This window comes from Nothobranchius furzeri, chromosome 15, assembly GCF_043380555.1.
Source record: "Nothobranchius furzeri strain GRZ-AD chromosome 15, NfurGRZ-RIMD1, whole genome shotgun sequence".
In the NCBI taxonomy this organism is placed as follows: domain Eukaryota; kingdom Metazoa; phylum Chordata; class Actinopteri; order Cyprinodontiformes; family Nothobranchiidae; genus Nothobranchius; species Nothobranchius furzeri.
Genome location: NC_091755.1, coordinates 30966415 through 30985482, shown reverse-complemented (window position 1 = coordinate 30985482; position 19068 = coordinate 30966415). Strand labels below are relative to the sequence as shown.

Sequence of the window (19068 nt, the reverse complement as noted above, 5' to 3'; positions counted from 1 at the left end):
ACAAAGCAAGAGAGAGGGGATAGATAGAGCAATGAGAAAGAGACGCCTGCTGCAGAGGAAAGACAGACTCTCAACCCCCCTGTTAAAGTCAGATCAGAGAGGACTGTGTGTGTATGTAAATGTGTGTACATAACCAACATCGTGTACCTTCTAGTGTGGTTTGCTCCCTTTTTTAGAACTCTGACTCCTCTGTGATGGTTTAAAAAGTATAAAAGACAGGGTAGATAAGTGTGATCCTATTTGTCTTGGAAAGAAAATAAACCAAATTAGACTAGTTCAAGTACTGGGACTGAATTTGCACTGAGAATTCATTGCAGCACATTCTGAGCTTTAATTTGATGCACCATCGAATGAGTTTTTGAGTGTTAAACGTCTGACGGTGAGCTGCAAAACCCTTTCTTTTATCCCCGTTTGTCCCTGCAGATCTACACTTGAGGATTTTCTCCCAGAAATAGAGAAGACTGTGTCTCCGTGTGTCTCATTCACAAACTGTCAGGTGCATGCAGGTTTAACATCATGGGTTGCTTGCGAGCAGGAAAAGAAATCATATTTTTTAAAGTGTCACTTCCACGAGTTGCTCTCAAAGCAAAACGCGGAATCTGGAGAGCAGAGTCGACCGAATCAGTTTCAAAGTAAAGGGGCCATTGGATCATTAAAAATGGATTCACATGCTTTATTAATGCCCTCGTTACAATGTCTGCTCTGCTCCCACATGAACAGCGGTGCATTTTCAATTCAAGGGTTTCAGCCCTTTGGAATTTCAAGTTGGTTTTGTTGCTTAACACCCTCGGTGGTGAAGAAGGTGAATAAGCTGCACTGCAGCACTGACATGTGAAACTGCTCAGTCATCGTTGGTCAATATCATGCATGTTTATCAGAAAAATAGATTTCTATCTGCTTTTAATTTAGGTCATAGCTAAAGTTTATTTCTCTTCATGGGAGCTAAAACACAGCTTGGCTATAAAATGAAGTCAGAAGGATGTGCTGGTAAAAATGGTTCCATTATAAATGGGTACGAGTACAGCTGGTGGTACTCAGAATACATTTTGGGATCAACTATTTACACATTAAATAAAAAGCTAATTAATCACCATAAACTCAACTGTGATGTAAGGCTTCAAGGCAAAAAGATGAACGGTTCATGCTTGGCTCTGATTGAAAACCACTCCAAGCATAAGTGCAGGTGGAGAAATTTTTCTATAACGCGTGTGGAGCACAAGGATCGGGACACTGCTTTCACCCATGAAGGTCCAGCTGCATGTGACATCACATATTCTTTTGCCAATGGCGGTTCTAGGGGTGCCACCACAGGGGCATTGGCCCCTGCTGAAATCTGATTGCCCCCCCTAAGTGGCCCTGTCCTGTCCCTCATCTGTCCTTATATGATGATTAGATTATCAGTAATGTGGCCCCTTGATGGCCCCATGCCCAGAAAAATCCTAAATCCACCACTGCACTATAAGGTCACTTCAGGGTGACTGTCCACATCAGATTCTGATGGTGTCGTTTTTGCTAAATCATTGAAAGGGCAGTTTTCAAGCAGATCACAGAATACCTCTCACATAACTGTCTGCTTGACCCTTACCAATCTGGGTTCAAAAAGGGCCACTCCACTGAAACTGCTCTGTTAGCAGTGAAGGAATCCTTAAAAGAAGCTAGAGCGACTGCCAGATCCTCAGTGCTTATCCTGCTCGACTTATCGGCAGCATTTGACACTGTCAACCATGGCTTCCTTTTGTCCACACTCTCTAGCATGGGCATCAAAGAGAAAGCACATGCCTGCTTTGAATCGTACCTCACAGGACGATCATTCAGTGTATCTTGGCTTGGACAATCCTCTACCATGCACCATCTTGCCACAGGATTCCCCCAGGGCTCTGTACTAGGACCTCTTCTCTTTGCCATATACACCACCTCACTGGGTGAGATCATTCGATCACATGGCTTCTCCTACCACTGCTATGCAGACGACACCCAGCTCTATCTGTCATTTCCACCGGACGACCACACTGTCTCTGCACGAATATCGAACTGTCTCTCTGACATATCAAAATGGATGAAATCCCACCATCTCCAACTCAACCTCTCTAAAACTGATCTACTTGTCATCCCAGCAAAACCATCCATACAGCACAATATCTCAATCCAAAATGACTTCTTATCTCTGGCTCCTTCAAAGGCAGTTCGAAATCTGGGTGTTGTGATTGATGAACACCTGACCTTTAAAGATCATGTTGCCTCTGTTGCTCGTTCATGCCGCTTTGTGCTGTATAACATACGAAAGATCAGACCATACCTAACACAACATGCCACCCAGCTCCTGGTGCAATCTACTGTCATCTCCCGCCTCGATTACTGCAATGCCCTTCTAACTGGTCTTCCAGCCTGTACTGTGAGACATCTTCATATGGTCCAGAACGCAGCGGCGTGTCTGGTCTTCAATCAGCCAAAAAGAGCACACGTCACCCCTCTGTTCATTGAGCTCCACTGGCTACCGCTAGCAGCACGCATCAAATTCAAATTGTTAACACCAGCATACAAAGTCCGAGATGGTACGGCTCCCATCTACCTGAATCCTCTTGCAAAGGCTTACGTCTCGGCCCGGCGGCTCCGGTCATCACAGGATCATCGGCTAGCAGTGCCTACACCACGCTCAGGACAATCCAGACTCTTCTCAGGCATCGTTCCACAAATGTTGAATGACCTACCAAGCACTACCAGAACAGGGGCTTCATTTTCAATTTTCAAGAAACTCCTGAAGACCCTGCTCTTCAGAGAGCATCTTCTTAACTAGCACCTTGCCTGCACCCGTCCCCCCTCTCTACTGTCCACTCCTTGTTCCCTACTCTCCATGACTGATGTCAAGTTGTTGTTATTGTTGTTGTTAGCCTCAAGGGAAACATGCCGACTATCACAAGTCGCTTTGGACAAAAGCGTCTGCTAAATACCTAAACATAAACATAGTTTATAATTAATGTGAACTACTATGCAATAAAAATATTTGGAATTGATTTGCAGTTTGTGTGTTTGGTAAATTTGAGACCACAAATAGTTTGGTGCGTTTTGATTTAAAGGGAACATATTCTGCAAAACTCACCTTTTGCATCCTTTTTGTGCTGCTGTGGGTCTCTTCTGCCTCTATGAACACACTTCTGTCTGTTTTCTATCAGTGTTTGGTTTTAGGATTTATTTCCCTAAATTGACCCGATTCTTATTACCATAGAACCACCTCTATTGCAGGAGAGTTGCTGCTGGAGGAGCAGTGGGTCTACTTTGAGCCCCTCCCGGCTATCAGAGCTTCTCAGCTTATAGCAGCTTAAGCGAGGACCGATGGGCGTGGCCAGCGCAAGCTTGTTTTCTTAAAGTGACAACGCCCTGAAACTGCTCTTTCTAGAAGGTACTGAAACTATCAAGAATAACACTGTTGAACCTGTTTTATGTGAAGGGGGTTAGTGCAAAGAACTTCAAGAACATATTTTGCATTGACCAAAGAACTATTATAACTCCAGAAAAAAGTTGTATTATGTTCCCTCCAATCAATCAAATCAGCAGGAATAATCGAATGACCAATCCTTAAATCATTCCAGTCGCAGCAGCACCAGAAATAATGTAACATCCGTCTTCCCTAAGACACAGAGATCTCATCGTGCTACCACCATTTCACACACTGCTCACCTTTCTGATTTTTATCTGCCGAAGCTGCACCAGTCTAGTCCCAATCTCCATGTAAAAGACAGAAAGTGACAACTTTCTTCCTCTGCCTCGCCGGTCTCGGTCCAGAACTAAAACTGTTTAGAGCATGAGGAAATTAACAAAAAGGAGATCAAAGGTTTTCCACCAGACTTCAGTTTTATTGTAAACTATCCCTAATTTCATGTCCTCACTTCCCAGCATTACTTCCTGTGAGAATTCAGCATGGCCCTGGGCTACGATCCGGCATCGTTCGGAGCATACAAATGCAGCAGCGCAGTTTAGAGTTCTTGCTGAGCTCATAACCTCTGGGAAATCTCGTAGCTGCTGGCTGTGATTTGTCACTAAAGGTGCACCAGCACTGACATCTACCAGTCTTCTACTGGGCGATCCATTCATAGGTAAGCTAAACGCCTTTTAATATAATCTTCAGTGGATCCAAAAACGTCTTCAGCTCAGTCGCAAAGCCGGTTCAGTTTGGGATTATTTGCTGGAATTTGGAACAAATCAGGAAAAACCACAAAGAAAATCCAGTCCACTTGTCTTAACTTCCAAAGAGCTAAAAGCTTTTGAGCTTCACAAGAGGGAGAGCAAATTCACTGGTTTTTGTACCACATGGCCTGCTGCCGAGTCACGTGTTTCAGTTCTAGATACGAATGTGTGGCACAAGGGGACAAGGGCATTTAACATTTTATGTCAGCGCCTCCTGACACTTTCAGGGCTTTTTTTAATCTTTAGAATTTAGAAAAAAAAGGAGAAAAAAGATCTCTCCCTTGGAGCCTTAAATGATTTTACTGGCTCATAGTAATAAAAGTTGGTGCAAAGCTGCCAAAACTCCAATTAGTTTCCTGATCACCACATCGCATGTTGATGAATAATTACTTTCAGTCAGTTAATGGTTTGACTGTGAGAGCATGCTGTTGCAGAGCAGAGACCTCATCGCCGCTGCAGGGGGTGAACTGTTATCCTTTCAGAGGATTCAATTATTTGGCAACATTTATATTAAGTTTAAGTGAACGAAGTAAACTCATCATTATTGCTAAAGTTTTTCTTGCACTTGTTCATCAGCATGACCTCTTCCATAAGGAGTTCAACCACATCAACCTTCACTCGACCTAAAATCATCAGCTTTCACCCCATGTGGACACAACATCTAAGGCACGGTACATGGCAAGGTGGTGCCGATTTTTGACCAGCGCCGCCCTGTCTGACAATCTGTAAAGATAATCTTATCAGATAATCCTACAGTGTGTGGTGTGTTACAAGTTCTTCTGTCTGCTCAGAAGGACGTCAGGATCGCTCTGAACATAAATCTGGTCTTACAAACTAATTGGATTGTCTTGGTCAGATTTTTGAGGACAAATGAAAGCGTCACGATGGAAACATGCCGCACGCTTCTCCTCCGCCATGTTTGTTTACTTAGAAGTCACGCTTTATTTTGCAAGATTTCCCGTCTGATCTGTGAATGTCTGAGTAAAAGCAGTTCACGTGTAGTGTGTATTTGTCGAGTTGCTGCAGACCGTAGCACCAAAACTGGTGGGTTTTTTATGACCACGTGCAGAGTCTCTAATGCTTTGAAAATATGCCGATAATTTAAAAATCCTGTCATAAGAATTGGGGTTTGGCAGGTTTGTCCAAATCTTACATGTAGACATGATAATTCAGAAAGTATATACAGTTTCTACTAATTGTCATTGGTGGTTCTTTAAACAGTCACATCTTTGAGAAACCATTGTGCTAATGTCCAGTAAGGAACATCTGCTATAGCTGCACAGCAAAAGATAAGCTTACTGTTGTAATAGTAATGTTAATATTCTGATAAGTCCATCAGGTTGTCTGTTCACCGCTAATTAATTGTCTGCAAATAGTGAGAACTCAGTCAAAATACACTGATGGCAGTAAAAGATATATCTGGTTGTTTTTAAGATTTGGAGTTTTCTTAGGCAGCAAAAATCGAAGGCTTTCACTAAAACATGCTGTCTGGACAAAACTGGGTTGGGAATTTGTTGCATCCCAAACTATCATCAGAACTGAAACGGTTTTTAGATGAAAGATTAAACATTTTCAAGCGAAATGAGAAGTCTAGTTGCTATTTTTACAGTCTTCTTTTTACCTGATTTTTGTCCAAATTACCATTTTCCAAGATGAATGAGAATCGATGTTAACTCTAAAGAGTGAAAACCTAAACTCCAAACTACAATTCTTCCTTCAGCTGTGCTTGTACCCGCAGGTTGTGGTACCTTGCCGATCATCAGAAAACTGCCTCATGTTGCAAATTTTAATCACATTGTGAACAAGAATAAGCAGTATCAGGTTCCTCTTCTGTTGTATTTTTTTTTATTTCATTGTATCTGAAAGGTTTATTTTATTTGAAACAAAACAATAAATTTGATATAAAACATTTTAAGAGTGAAGGATCAGTCAATGTCCACCTTTTTATCATTTTTTTGTTATTTTATACAAAAAGGCTAGGTTAGCTGCTTTATCAATTTCTCCAAAATAACCACTGTAGCACTATTTGGAATGAATTTACAAAGCGGGTATTTTTTTGTCATTGTTTTATTTGTTGCATAAAAAAAAACGCTACTGGAATCAGAGCTGATCCAGACTGACTGTTTTTATAAGCTTTTATTTGTCTTTTGGGTTGTTGTAGTGAAGCTACTGTGTGGTCCTCAGGAAATCAGACAAGAGTTGAAACCCAAAGGCAGAATCTATTACAACCATGTAAGGACAAGTTTCAACTTTATACCAGAGTTCAGAAACAAGACTAGTTGAATTTTGTGTAACGTTAGTTGACATCCGATAGATCTTAAAGGTCGGGCACGTCGATTCTGCCCTCTAGGAGAAAAGTTGGAATCAGACTTTTTAAAATAAGCCATCGCTTTAATTTCCCTTTTACTTCAGTCATTTGCATGTTTATGTTTACCTCACTGGGGAAAATAAATAAAGGAAAATCCAAGGCAGAAAATTTTGCAGCAGCTACTCTGCTGTGTAATTATTCATTGATTTCCAGGAGAACAAGCCACAGGCTGGTAGTCTTGGAGACTTTAGCATAAAACCCTGCATCATCCTGAATATTGCAAACGTTGTGCAGGTGATCTGAAAACATGTTAATTATCACAGAATATTAGTTTAGATGTGATGCAGTTCCATCACTTGCTTTATCACATCCACTTATGAATGAATTTTAGCAAAGACTGCCACCACCTGGACATTCTGATTATTTGTAGTTTTCATTTAACAGATAATCTAATGCTGCCATGACCCCCCCCACCCCCAAAAAAGTGTCACAAACTACAGATCTGCTTTTAACATTCTGCATTTATTTTAAACACCTGCTTGTAAACAAAAGAAATACTTTAGTGCAATTCATACAGAGGAATCATTCAAAGACATGAGAAGATTTTAAATTATTAATAAATATACATGAGACAATTTACACTTTGAGATGCCACGAGCACTTTTCACAGTTAAACAAGTCTCCCAAACCGTCCTGTACATCCAACATGTTGCAGGAGCTTAAGGCAGAAACAAAAAGCAGAATCTTTTAACAGAAACAAACATTTGTCTAGTTTTAGCTCAACCAAATTATTAAAGCCATCTATTTATACCCTGTTAAGCTCAAAAACAAAACTTTAACACACAATGATTGGTGACATGTTTGCTCCCCATAAACCAACTCCCAAAGTGATTTATACAGGAGACACTTCTCACTTTAAACTGTGGAGTTTATAGAGGTTAGAACAAATGAAGAGCTTGTATGTTACAGATATGCATCACTGAGGGAAAAAAAATCACAAATCCAGTTTTTAAAACAAGAAAAGGGGCTAAAGGAAGCTGAAAATATACCGGGTCTAGTAAATCAGCATTGAAGCCAAACACACCGCCACTGACTCGTTCCGATTCATAATAGAATAGAGTTTATGTGCAAATGCTTTACATTTCCAAAGTTTCCGAGGTGAAGAGAATTTGTTTGTGGTCATTTGCAAACTCAAAACTGAATACATTCTTAAAATAAAAGTTGGATTTTACAAGTACATTTTAGGGATGTACCAAAACAAAAAGAGACGTGTCAGTTTTTCACTACTCTCAAATAATCCATGTCTTATAAATCCAATGGCACATAAAGATAAATTCAGAAAACGTTACATTCACAAAACCATTTTGACCGAGGTCAACCTTACACAAAGTGTTACGCTCCTTTGATTCTATAGTTGAAATCAAAAATCCTCCTCCACTTTTATGCGCCTGCTTCTAAAACAGGCCTTCATTTACTCCCAAACTGGTCACTTAGAAATTTTTCACCAGATTTTGAGATGAAAATCTAACTGCATCAACATAATGAAATCAATGTAGCTGCAGAACAGCTCACAGATGGCATGCAGTATAAGTCTGAACCAAAAGGCCACAAACAACCACAAATAATGAAAATAAATAAATAAAAGTGCAAACCCATGACTGCCGTTGGAGAACATTTCTTCCATTTTAATCCAAATCTGTGGCACGTAGCAGTCCGATTATCTTCAAGTACAAGTCCAAAATGCTGATAAGAAGCTTCCACAATGAAAAGGCTCTCTAAAATGGCATTCACACATCTGTACACACTCTCACACTCTTTAATCTGTTAGAATTTACAGTACAGTGTGATGTAGACTACAAGTCAGCTGGGTTTACAGTGATTACCAGGTTTCTCCTTTTACAATAACAGCAGGTTTCATAGCAGAGTCCTGAGGGGGGAAAAAAACAGAATTAGGAAAATTGTGAATGCAGCATTAAAGTTTCATTTGCTTTTAAAGGTCAATTAACAGATTTTCCCCACTAGGGAGCCTAACCCCTTCTTTCCACCGGAGCCGTCAGCAGCATGTTCCTGCAGCAGCACGCCATAGCTGCTGATAGGAACCGCTGTGGTCAACAGAACCTTTTCCACCAGAGCCGTCAGCAGCCGTCAGAAGCGCGAGTCGGCCGCGTCTCAGGAGCAGCATGTCGCGGACCTTACGCGTTGGTTCTATTTTCTACACGCGACGCCTCTGAAAAGGGTCAAGTTTGACATTTTTGGGGAAGGAAACACAGGAAATCTGACGCGGAAATGGAGAGAAGCTCCCAAGATTTTCAGAATAAAGAAACGTACTGCCTTCCGGCTGATTTACTTTAAAAAAAGGTTACTAAATGTGCGGCCCTGTGAGAAGTTATCACCTAGCTAGCGGTCTCCTTTGTTTTTCAGGTCTGTATTGGCGATTATAAAACGGACAGAACATAAAACACAAACGTTTTGAAGCCATGTTGTAGTTTTCTCCTGCTTGTTTTTGTGTTTACTGACAAAGTCACTCGTGTGACTTCATGCTCTGTCGGTGACAGCTGCTCCCCTGCTGCTTCGCGTCTCGTGGGAAGGGCCAAGCAGCAGCTTACGCGAGCAAGACGTGCTGCTGCAGTAACGTGCTGCTGACGGCTCCGGTGGAAAGAAGGGGTAAGTCTCCCCATTTTCGGTCAGCTCATGGGTCTCTGGAAGAACAAAAAGATGAATGAAAGTCAACGGGCTAAAAGAGCTATTTTCTAATCCACTCTGCCTTACGCCCTGAATAACATGTGTTGTACTTCAATTTAATTAAAAGTATTTTTGCATGTTTCAAGCATGCCCATCACAAACTATGAGATTCATCAGCTTGTAACAAATTGTAATATATTTTCACACTAAACCTTAAATAATTTGCTTCCATTCGAAAATATGCTCTTTCTTGGCATCGCAACAAGTCTAAAATTCACGGACATCATACGTTGAATCTATAGCATTAGAAAAAAGCTTTTATAGCCCCATTGACTTGCATTCATTTAGCAGTATCTCCCTACATATGGTCAGGCGTGGTGCTGTGCCACGGCTGAGATTCCAGCACCAACGCAACTAATTTATTCAACCAATCGGCGATAGTCTGAGTTCTCTGCCATTAAAAACTTCAAAGGTAAATCAGCATCTTTTTAGCAACACTCATGTACATTACATTACATTACGGCCTCATGTCGACAAAACTCAATCATCCTGAACAAAGAAAATCCCTTTACGCCCTTGAGGGTCCAATTCTTGTTCTCAAATAAAATAGTTAGTCCACACATAATCTTACGTCCACAATTCTAAATAATATACGGACGAATGCCTTTGAAACTTCCTTCAGATGCGTCTCTTTCTTACCATAACCTCAGTTATCCTTATTTTAGCTTCAAAGTTTTGATCGACATCTTAACTTTATTTTATTTGTTGCACGATATAAAAAAAACTAGGGATGTCCCTTACCAATATCAATATGGAAGTAATTCGATAGCGGCCCAAAAGCACCGGATTATATTGGACTGCATCAACAATCCGATATTAGAAGCAGTCTGTTAAGGTTCACGTTTTTGCAACCAATGGTTCATACTACTGTCATTGGCGCCATTTCTCCGATTGAGTAACATCACTCGATCAAGCCTTTTATACATTCCACACTACGAAAGTATGTATGATTTGTGCCGATATCGTATCAGATTGAGCTTGGCATCGGTCAGTACTGAAGGCTGCAATATCGGTATTGTATCGGAAGTGAAAAAGTTGTTTTGGGACATCCCTATAAAAACAATCTAATAAACTGTATAAAATGATTTAAATTACAGTGCTGGAGGAGGCAAAATCCAGTGAGCCTTACCTGAAGCCTCCACCAAAGACGCTGACATTAAAATTATAAAAATCATTGATCACAAAAAATTGAGACAATAATAAAAGAGTCTAGAGATTTGCTAAATAATAGACAATGCCCTCCTTTAATCAAATTACATTTAAATATTCTTTAAAAGTACCAACTGTAGAACACGGGCTTGCCAGATAGGAAAACGATTCCATACTACTGCACCCCTAAAACAGATAAGAGAACTGACCTTGACAAGAGAGATATTTTGAGGAGGGAGAACCATTGACTGTTGCATATTATGTGAGTGAATAGATGAATTAACATTCAAATACGTATTAAACTGCTTGGATTTTTTTCCCGTCAGTTAAGATTTTATAAATGAAGACACACATTTGAGAAATGTTCCCTTGATAAATCTGAATTTTTAGTCTCTGAGAGAGCCGAAGATGCTCTTGCTCCTGATCTAGTAGCTATTCTGACGAAGAGTTTCTGGAGAAGGAAAATCATGTTGCCATAAGAGACACGAATGCTCAAGGCTATAATAAAATGTGAGAAGACACTTTGTAGAAACAAAATGGCTAACCTTCCTCATTATGCCGATGGACTTATAGATCTTATTACTTATACAGTCGACATGTATTTTCCAACTCCGCCTCTCATTCATTTGAATTCCAAGAAATTTTGTAGATGATACCTGATAACTATGAACAAAACTTTACAAACTCTTTATCATGAACATCTCCTCTATGTTGACTTTACTAGTCTGTTGAGAAGTCATAAGTTTTATCTGTACTCTTTAAATAGTATTTAAACTACCTGGTCATCAAGATTCCTTCATCAGGCTGAAACGTTCTGCTCAGTGCGGATGGCGATGGTTCCAGTCGGTTCCTCTCGAGTCGGCGTGGGAGACGATTCAACCTCCTGCGGCCCGCTCTGCCGAGGTTTCACTATGGTGATATTAATGGGAACTCCTTTGATGCCGTGATGCACTCTGCTGTACTGCCTCATGGAGGGGTTGAAAGTGCGAATGGGGACTTCTGTGACAGTAGGTGCCTCTTGTTTTGCCTGTGTGTTCTCTTTTATGATGATTTTACTTCTTTTACTTGAGAAAACGGTTTGCACCGGTAAAATGGCATGCCTCTTCACAGAGCCAGATTTCTGTAGCCGTGTGTTATGTTGAGTTGACGATTGCAGTTTCTCTTTCACTATTTGCAAGTGTTCATCGTTTTCTTTTGTGACAGAAATGTCTCCTCCTTTCCTTTTTTTGATCTCTTGAGACTTCCTGGGGCAGACCGCCATGTGTTTGGTTCTGCTGCGGCGCATTGTGAACTCCCTGCTGCAGTGTGGGCAGACAAAAATTTCACGTGGCTCATCCACCTGCGTGGGCGACACCTTGTTTGATGAAGGGACTGACTTGTTCCTTTGCGGCATGACCCTTTGAACCAACTTTTTCTTTCTTTTAGTCAGTATTTTTAGCTTCACTGGTGATTCCTGACTCGGTTTGGACCCGTTAGCCTGACTGACTCGGTTTAGCCCATTAGCAGGATTAGTAGTAGACAGCACTCCATTCTGACTTTTTGCAAAGTGACGCAACGGAATGGGATTTTTTCTTGGCGTGTATCGCCTTTTATCGCTTGCATTTGCACATGCCAAGATATGTTTGTGCAGCTCTGGCAAGTTATCAAAGCTTTTTCCGCACTTAGTGCACCGAATGGCTGTGCTGAAGGTCTGTGGGATGTTGTGGGTGGTGAAATGTGTGGCTGAAGCCAGTGAACCAGCAGGTGATCTGTTATGGTAGGGGAAAGGAGGAGGCTTGAAGCTGGGATAGTGCTGGTTTATGCCAAGCCGAACATCAGGCCCTTTCATTTTAACTCCATCCGAGGCCATAATTTTGATTGTCGTAAACAGCTCATCGGCAGCCACTTCAACTTCACATTGTTCTTTTTTCACCACTTTCTTGGGTTCTTCAGGAGATTTGGGAACTAAAGGATCTGTGCTCACTTTAGCCGAGTTATAATTCTGAGGTCTTAACTTTCCCTTTTCTTCCTCTGTATGTGAACACTGCTGCCCAGGATGAAACTCCTCTTGATGCTGCTTCAGATTGCAAAGATATACAAATTCTTTAGTACATAAACTGCAAACATAAGTCGTTCCAACCCCATGGAGGCTTGATCGATGGTCGAGCAGGTCAGAGGGTTTGACAAACAGCAGTACGCAGAACTCGCATTTGTAGGGCCATTCATCTGCATGGTCAGCTACGTGGTGGCCGAGCTGTTTCATTGAATGGAAAAGCTTATCACACACATTGCAGATGAAATTTTTGGTGAATGTCTGTTGTGCATCATTTTCTGTGTCTGAGGATTTTTCAGCGGCTTTCTCGTGTAGAGGAGAGGCTGTAGGAGGGACTTCATCCTCTTTGATTGAAAGCTCTGCACCATCAACGGCGTCTGGTTCAGAAGTCGGTTCATTCACAGCAGAAGAATCAGATATGGCAGCAGCATTAGTGGACAAAGTTACAGACTCTGAGATGGAGGGCATAAGATTGGTGGGGTCCTCAGTTTGAGAGTTGGGCGTGGACACAACGTGTTGCTTTTTTGTTTGAGGCTCAGCATTCTCCTGTAACATAACTGCAGCAGGAACAACACTTCCCGGGGCTTCCAGAGCTATCGTACACTCTATTAGCACTGCATTACTGGCAATGTTAAGTAGGGAATCACTTAACGTTGGTGTGAACGGAACTTGTGTCACAGGGCTGGATTCAACCACAGGTGGACTGATTGCAATTTGATCAGAGAGAAACATGTGGCCGGGCAGATTGAGAGGCGGGTCAAGTGCCTGGGAAAAAGTGACGATGTTTGCAGGATTAGTGGCAGCAAATGGGGTAGATAAATGACTATCTGATGAATGTAAATCATCTTCTGTGCAGATTATCAAAGGCTCATGAGATAAGTTTGGGGCCAGTACTTGGATAGGTTGGTTTGAAGGGTTGGAAATGGACTGTGGTGCCAAAACTGTAATTACAGAAGGAGCAGTGGGAAGAATGGTGTGAGCGACTGGGGAAGCAAACGCTATGGTGCATGGTGAAGCTGGCTCCAAAGCAGCAGGAGTAAGAGGGGTGGTTGATGGAGCCAGAGAACTTGGAGGTATGGCAAGTCCATAAACAAGCCCCTCTGCAACATGCTCCAGAGGGCCCATAACATCTGAACCTGTGACAAGAGTTAAGTCTGTTAAAAGTGGAGTCGTGGCATTCCCTAGGTGTAGTTTTTGTTCTCCGACTTTCACCAAGGCTTCATCCACCATGCACATATTTGGATGTCCTTTCATGACTGCTTGCGAAACAAAATTTAAAATAGATTCAGATTCACTCAGGTTCTTTCTTTGCAAACTCAAATCCAGCACGGCATCACCTGATGCCACATCTTCATTTCTTTTTACCGTATTGGAAAGGTCCAAAGGTTTTTGATTACAAGAAGTACCACCAATCACAGGGGGCCAACTCTCAGACAAAACAGCTTTTACTTCTGTCACTGGTGTAGATAGGGTCATGTCATTGCCCTCACTGACCATGGGGCTGTCCTGTGACTCAACCAGTCTTGCATTTCCAGTGCTAAAGTCTTCCAAATCATTCTCTGACGTTTCTTCGTTTGCTGTTGTGTTCTGCTGTGGCAAGCCTGTTGGAGAGCTAGTTCTTCTCCTAAACTTTCCCGTTCCAGAAGGTAGGACAGAGAGGGAAACAGGCGAGGATGGTTTCTGGCCATCTGTGACAAGAGCAAGTGTAGGTTTAGGACCTTCCTGCTTCTCAAGGAGTTCCTGCTTCTGGTTTGGAGAAAGTAACACTGTTCCTTCTTTCTGTTTAACTGCAGATTCTGATTTCTGGGGAAAAAGATTTTCTAATAAAGAAGACAGGAGCGATGAAGAAGAGGAAGAAGCAGCCACCTCTAGTTCAGGTTTAATTTGTGGTAAGAGAGGTGGTGTTGTCGTTCTTCTCTTGACGTGTTGTTGCCCAGGTATTTCTGCATCTGTATTTAAAAGCTGACTGATCTGGGCAGGATCTACAATCAGGGTGTTAAGTCCAACAAGAGCTGAAGTCCCAGATTGAACTTCAGCTACTTCACAGTTACTGATCGTGTTTGCTGACACCATCTTTCCATCAATGTAAAAGCGGATATTCTCTGAAATATTGCCAGGCACATTTAGTATGTATTGTTGAGCATGTGCTCCTTCATTCTGCAGACCACAAGTGGGTACCGTTTCCTCAGCATGCTTTGTCTGAAGTTTAGATGGTTCACTTTGTGATGACTGAGGAATTTCCTCCTGTGCCAGCTTGGCGTTTTCCTCATAAGTGATCTCCAGTTGGTTCTCTTGGACAATCCATCCATGTTGTTGCTTGTTGGTGTCTGTTGTTGTATGTTGCTGAACGGTGGGATCTTCAATAGTGAAAGTGGAAGAATTCGTGCAAATAAGGGATGAAGTATGAATGTGCACAACAGAATGATCTTCATCCACAGGTTTTGTCTTTTCTTGCTGCTGCGTTGAACCCAAAGTGCTGCTTTTGTACACACGTGCCTCGTTGTTTCCATAAGTATGGACGTGCATGTGTCGCTCCAAGCCTTGACTGCTGCTAAAGTGTCGCTGACAGTGCTGGCAGAGAAAAGAGTCTCTCTCTAAATCTTGTTTGGGGTATCCATGGTCTGTGTGGTTGCAGCTCATGTCTGGTTCTTTTTGTACAGCCTCGCCCGGTTCAGAAATATACAAATGGGAAGATTTGTCCATTGTCGCTGAGAATATATCTGGTTTCCTGAATGATATCAGTCACTGAGGATTCTGGCTATTGTCACACCTATAAAAACAATGAAGAGTGTGTTGACAATTAGAAAATTAGATACATTGTTTTATGCCGGTTTAAATATGCATTTGAAAACTAAAGGAAATTAACTTCAACAACATAGCTAGGAATGTTTTGTTAAGCCTGGGGCACACCGGAGACATACGCGTCGTGCCCGTGCCGTCATTTTAAATGGAAGCCATTATAGGTAGTGAGAGTGGCTACATGGGGAGTGCAGTGGTTCTCCCAGGAGCGCCTTGGCGCGGCACTTCCTGAAGATAGACGCTAGTTCTATTTCAAGCATTTACAACATTGTGGAGTACTTTACAACAGACATTACAATGCGGAACAACTTTACGGCACAAACCCAACCGCATTAGTAATAAAGTTAAAGTACTACTGATCTTAAAACATTCTTATTAGGGATGTCCCATTTCAATATCGATATTGGAAGTAATTCGATATCGGCCTAAAAACAGTGTATCGCAATATATCGAACAGCATCAGAAATCTTCTATATAAGCAGTCAGTTAAATTTCACATATTTGCAACCAATAGTTAAAAAAAAAGTATATTTTTTTCTCCATACTTACTGTTACTGGCTCTTGCTCTCTGACTGAGTAATATCACTTGATCAAGCCTTTCATACATTCCACACTACGAAATAGGTAAAAGTATGCATGATTTGTGCTGAAATCATATCGGATTGAGATCGGTATCGGTCAATACTGAAGGCTGCAATGTCGGTATTGTATTGGAAGTGAAAAAGTTGGATCAGGACATCCCTAATTCTAATAAATAGCGTACTCATTTTTTATAAATTATAATCTCTCAAAACACAACGGCAAGTCTGATCATGTAAAAACAAAAGTCACTTTCTGCTTCCTGTTCTCAAGTCCCGCATGATGTGACTATCATGCGACTTTCCAAGAAGCACTTAACGCATCCTGTGTGACCACTTGACTTCTCAAAACCGCTGTGCGTTTGTCTCCGGTGTGTCCCAAGCTTAAGTCTACCAAAAATTTTTAAATTCTAGAAATGTTTCTGGATAAGCCCTAGTTTTTAAATCACCCATTTCTTCTACCTCAACTAGAAGCAGACCACTGGATACTGTTAGGCCTGGAATACACTTGCTTTCTAACCTGCATTGACGAAGGCAGCAGGCTGCGTCTTTGTTCACATACTTGCTGCTGCACTGCATGTAGTACTGGAGAATTCTACTAGGTGGTACAGTAGACCAAATAGAGTTCTGGGTTTTTGGTGCACAACCAAAACAAACATGGCGTCAATAGAAGAGATCAGTAACTGGCTATTTTTGAGATAACGGCCGAAACAAAAGACAGCAGCAGTATCATAGACAGTATGAAATACCTTTAAACCAGAGACGGAGTGACCATGGCAAGAGTGTCTCATGCATTTTGTCAACTCTGCTAACTGATTAACCGTATATTGCAGCGTGCATATGTGTCACGTTAATTTCAGGGGACACACACAAACAATACTTCAAACCAACACAAGTTAAGTGAAGCAACCATTTTTCAAAGCCAGTATATTCCAGGTCGTACTTGTATAAATCTACAATGCCTGTCCATCTAGAGGACTGATGCATGCAGTCACTAAAAAAAAAGAAAGAAGGTCTACTTAACTTACACTAATTAAATAAAATCCATTGATGCATAAATGTACAAATATACCCTGATTTAGCGAAGATCAAGAAATATTTGTTATTAATGGCAATTCAGATGGGACAACATTTTTAAATATTGATCCATTTAAATCTAAAAGCTATGGGCTCATTTGTATTCTGCTATATTATTTCAGTCTTTAGACAGGGCTCTTAGAGTGTTGCCAAAAAAATAAAATAAAAAAAATAACTCAAGCTGCGTTAAAGCACTTTCTTGGTATTGTATGACAAGTCGTCAGGCTCAGCTTACCATTTTTATTGCCAATGCAGACCAGGTGCTTTAGAGCGTCATCAACAGGGGTTTTAAATCTGCTGAAACAAGAATAGAAAAAAGTTATCAATAAAGCCAGATCTTAACTCTAATGAGACATTAAAATGATGAGAAGCACTATAACATAAGAGTAAGCAGGTGGGATGTGAATGCAGATGAGACGCATAGTAATTTATCTCAGGTTATTTGGTTCCTGGATCAGCTGTGAAATTATGCAAATGACCACAAGGATGTGTTTCAATATTAAATGACAGATAATGGGCTACCACTTTGCATGACTAGATATTTTCATGATTTTATTATTTAGCTTCTTAATGGGAGTACCAACACAAATCCCTCTAATATATCCTAGTGATTACATATTTAGAGGTTGCCTTTTATTTCTTCATGTTTAAAAATCAATTTCCAATATTTTATTATAAGAATCCCAGAGAAGGATTCGTGTTTTAGTAAATCACTGTCTTTTGGCAGTCACTTTATAATGGCAAGACAAGATGGCAGGTCCTTTCATGTGTCTGATTTGTCCTGGTGAAACCATCAGAGTCCGACTGAATGTGAATTAATAGCACTGAAATCAAACTCCACTGTTATTTTGGTCAATTTTATTAGTTTTATTTAAAAACTCGGATATATGAGCACACCTTTAAAAATATTAATTTGAGATTTCACTGTAAAATAGCCATGATCTGTAAGCAAAGACCTAATCTGATGTTTATGCACACCATTTTAAAAACACCTTGATGCGTTCTAGTTGCACAAGAATTGTAGAAATAGTCGATCAGTGCATTTAAGGGCCTACAGTACGGATTTATTCGACACAATTCCTTAGTGTTGCTTTTATTTCAGCTGTCAACAGGCTCATTTGACACCCAGCACAAAACAATTAATTATAAAACCTAAAATTTAGCTGATTTACGGACAAGCTTTAAAAGGTGCGTTCACGCACATCGGCTTCACCCGGTTTGGTGACGCTGCCTCCCACGTCCTTGCTCCATTGCTAACTGCTCACACAACACGTCGACACATTACTCTTCGGTTTCGGAAGCAGTTAGCTCACTTACTTTAAGGTCAACTCGTTTTGAAATGCAGGATTTTAACTGCTCACCAAACAAAAAGGAGGCACGAACAAGCTTTCACCGTGGGCTCGTAGAAACCCGTTCAGCGTCAAAGTCAAAAAGAGCTGTTGTCGACCTTTTAACGTTAACACGATGCTAGCTGAAATGCTAGCATGTTAGTGCTCGCTAGAACTAAACAGAATGTTCAACAAGCGCAGGAAGCGCAAACTAATGAATAAAACAGTTTCAATATTCGCAATACTTACAAGCACCTGCTCCCGAACTGCCACAGAAATGTTTTAAACTGTCCCGTTATGCAGCGTGTAGACAGCTGTTTTAAACCCCTTCAGTGTATCAACAAAGTTCTGGCACTCTGATTGGACAGAAAATCAGGATGTTGAAAAATGACCAATCAGAAACAGGTTTGTTGAACACCACAAATAACACCGTCTATTCGTTTTCCTCTTCAAAATCGTCTTAAACAAGAGGAAACAAATGTGTGACATTCACATGTAAACATTTCTGCTGCAAAAGACACATTCCTTTAGGTAATTAAACGGGAAGAAAATTATTTAGACTAAAAAGTAGTAAAGAAACAAAATCATTTTTTAAATAATTTTTTATCTTGTTTTTTGTCTTTCATGTGAAGCACATTGTGATTTTTATCTTAAGAGACGCTATATAATATAGATTGTTTCTTCTTCATTATTATTATTATTATTATTATTATTATTATTATTATTATAAGTCATACATTCTACTGAGCAAGAATATATATGGCTAAATTAAAATTATTTAACTCATATGACATAATTTATCCAAACTGAACAGATTAGTAAAGAAATCTGTACTAAATAACGAAATCACCGTTTGAGTTTTTCCAATTACAA

At 40.7% G+C, this 19068-nt stretch overlaps 1 protein-coding gene across 3 annotated transcripts; it reads right to left on the bottom strand.

The window, feature by feature from the left end:
• Positions 1–8149: 8149 nt before the first annotated feature.
• On the bottom strand, positions 8150–18561 carry prdm2a (PR domain containing 2, with ZNF domain a). 3 transcript variants are annotated; one of them, XM_015967576.3, is made up of 4 exons: positions 18445–18561; positions 17103–17161; positions 11160–15183; positions 8150–8417 (listed from the first exon to the last, which is right to left on the bottom strand). In XM_015967576.3, exon 3 carries the CDS (start codon positions 15114–15116, stop codon positions 11181–11183), a length of 3936 nt encoding a protein of 1311 aa, XP_015823062.3. In that variant the 5' UTR covers positions 15117–15183; positions 17103–17161; positions 18445–18561; the 3' UTR covers positions 8150–8417; positions 11160–11180. The 3 variants fall into 3 exon arrangements, with proteins under 3 accessions (XP_015823062.3, XP_015823061.3, XP_070400771.1); XM_015967575.3 differs by having other exon boundaries at positions 17103–17164; positions 18445–18553; XM_070544670.1 differs by lacking the exon at positions 18445–18561 and adding an exon at positions 18070–18091.
• Positions 18562–19068: the final 507 nt, after the last annotated feature.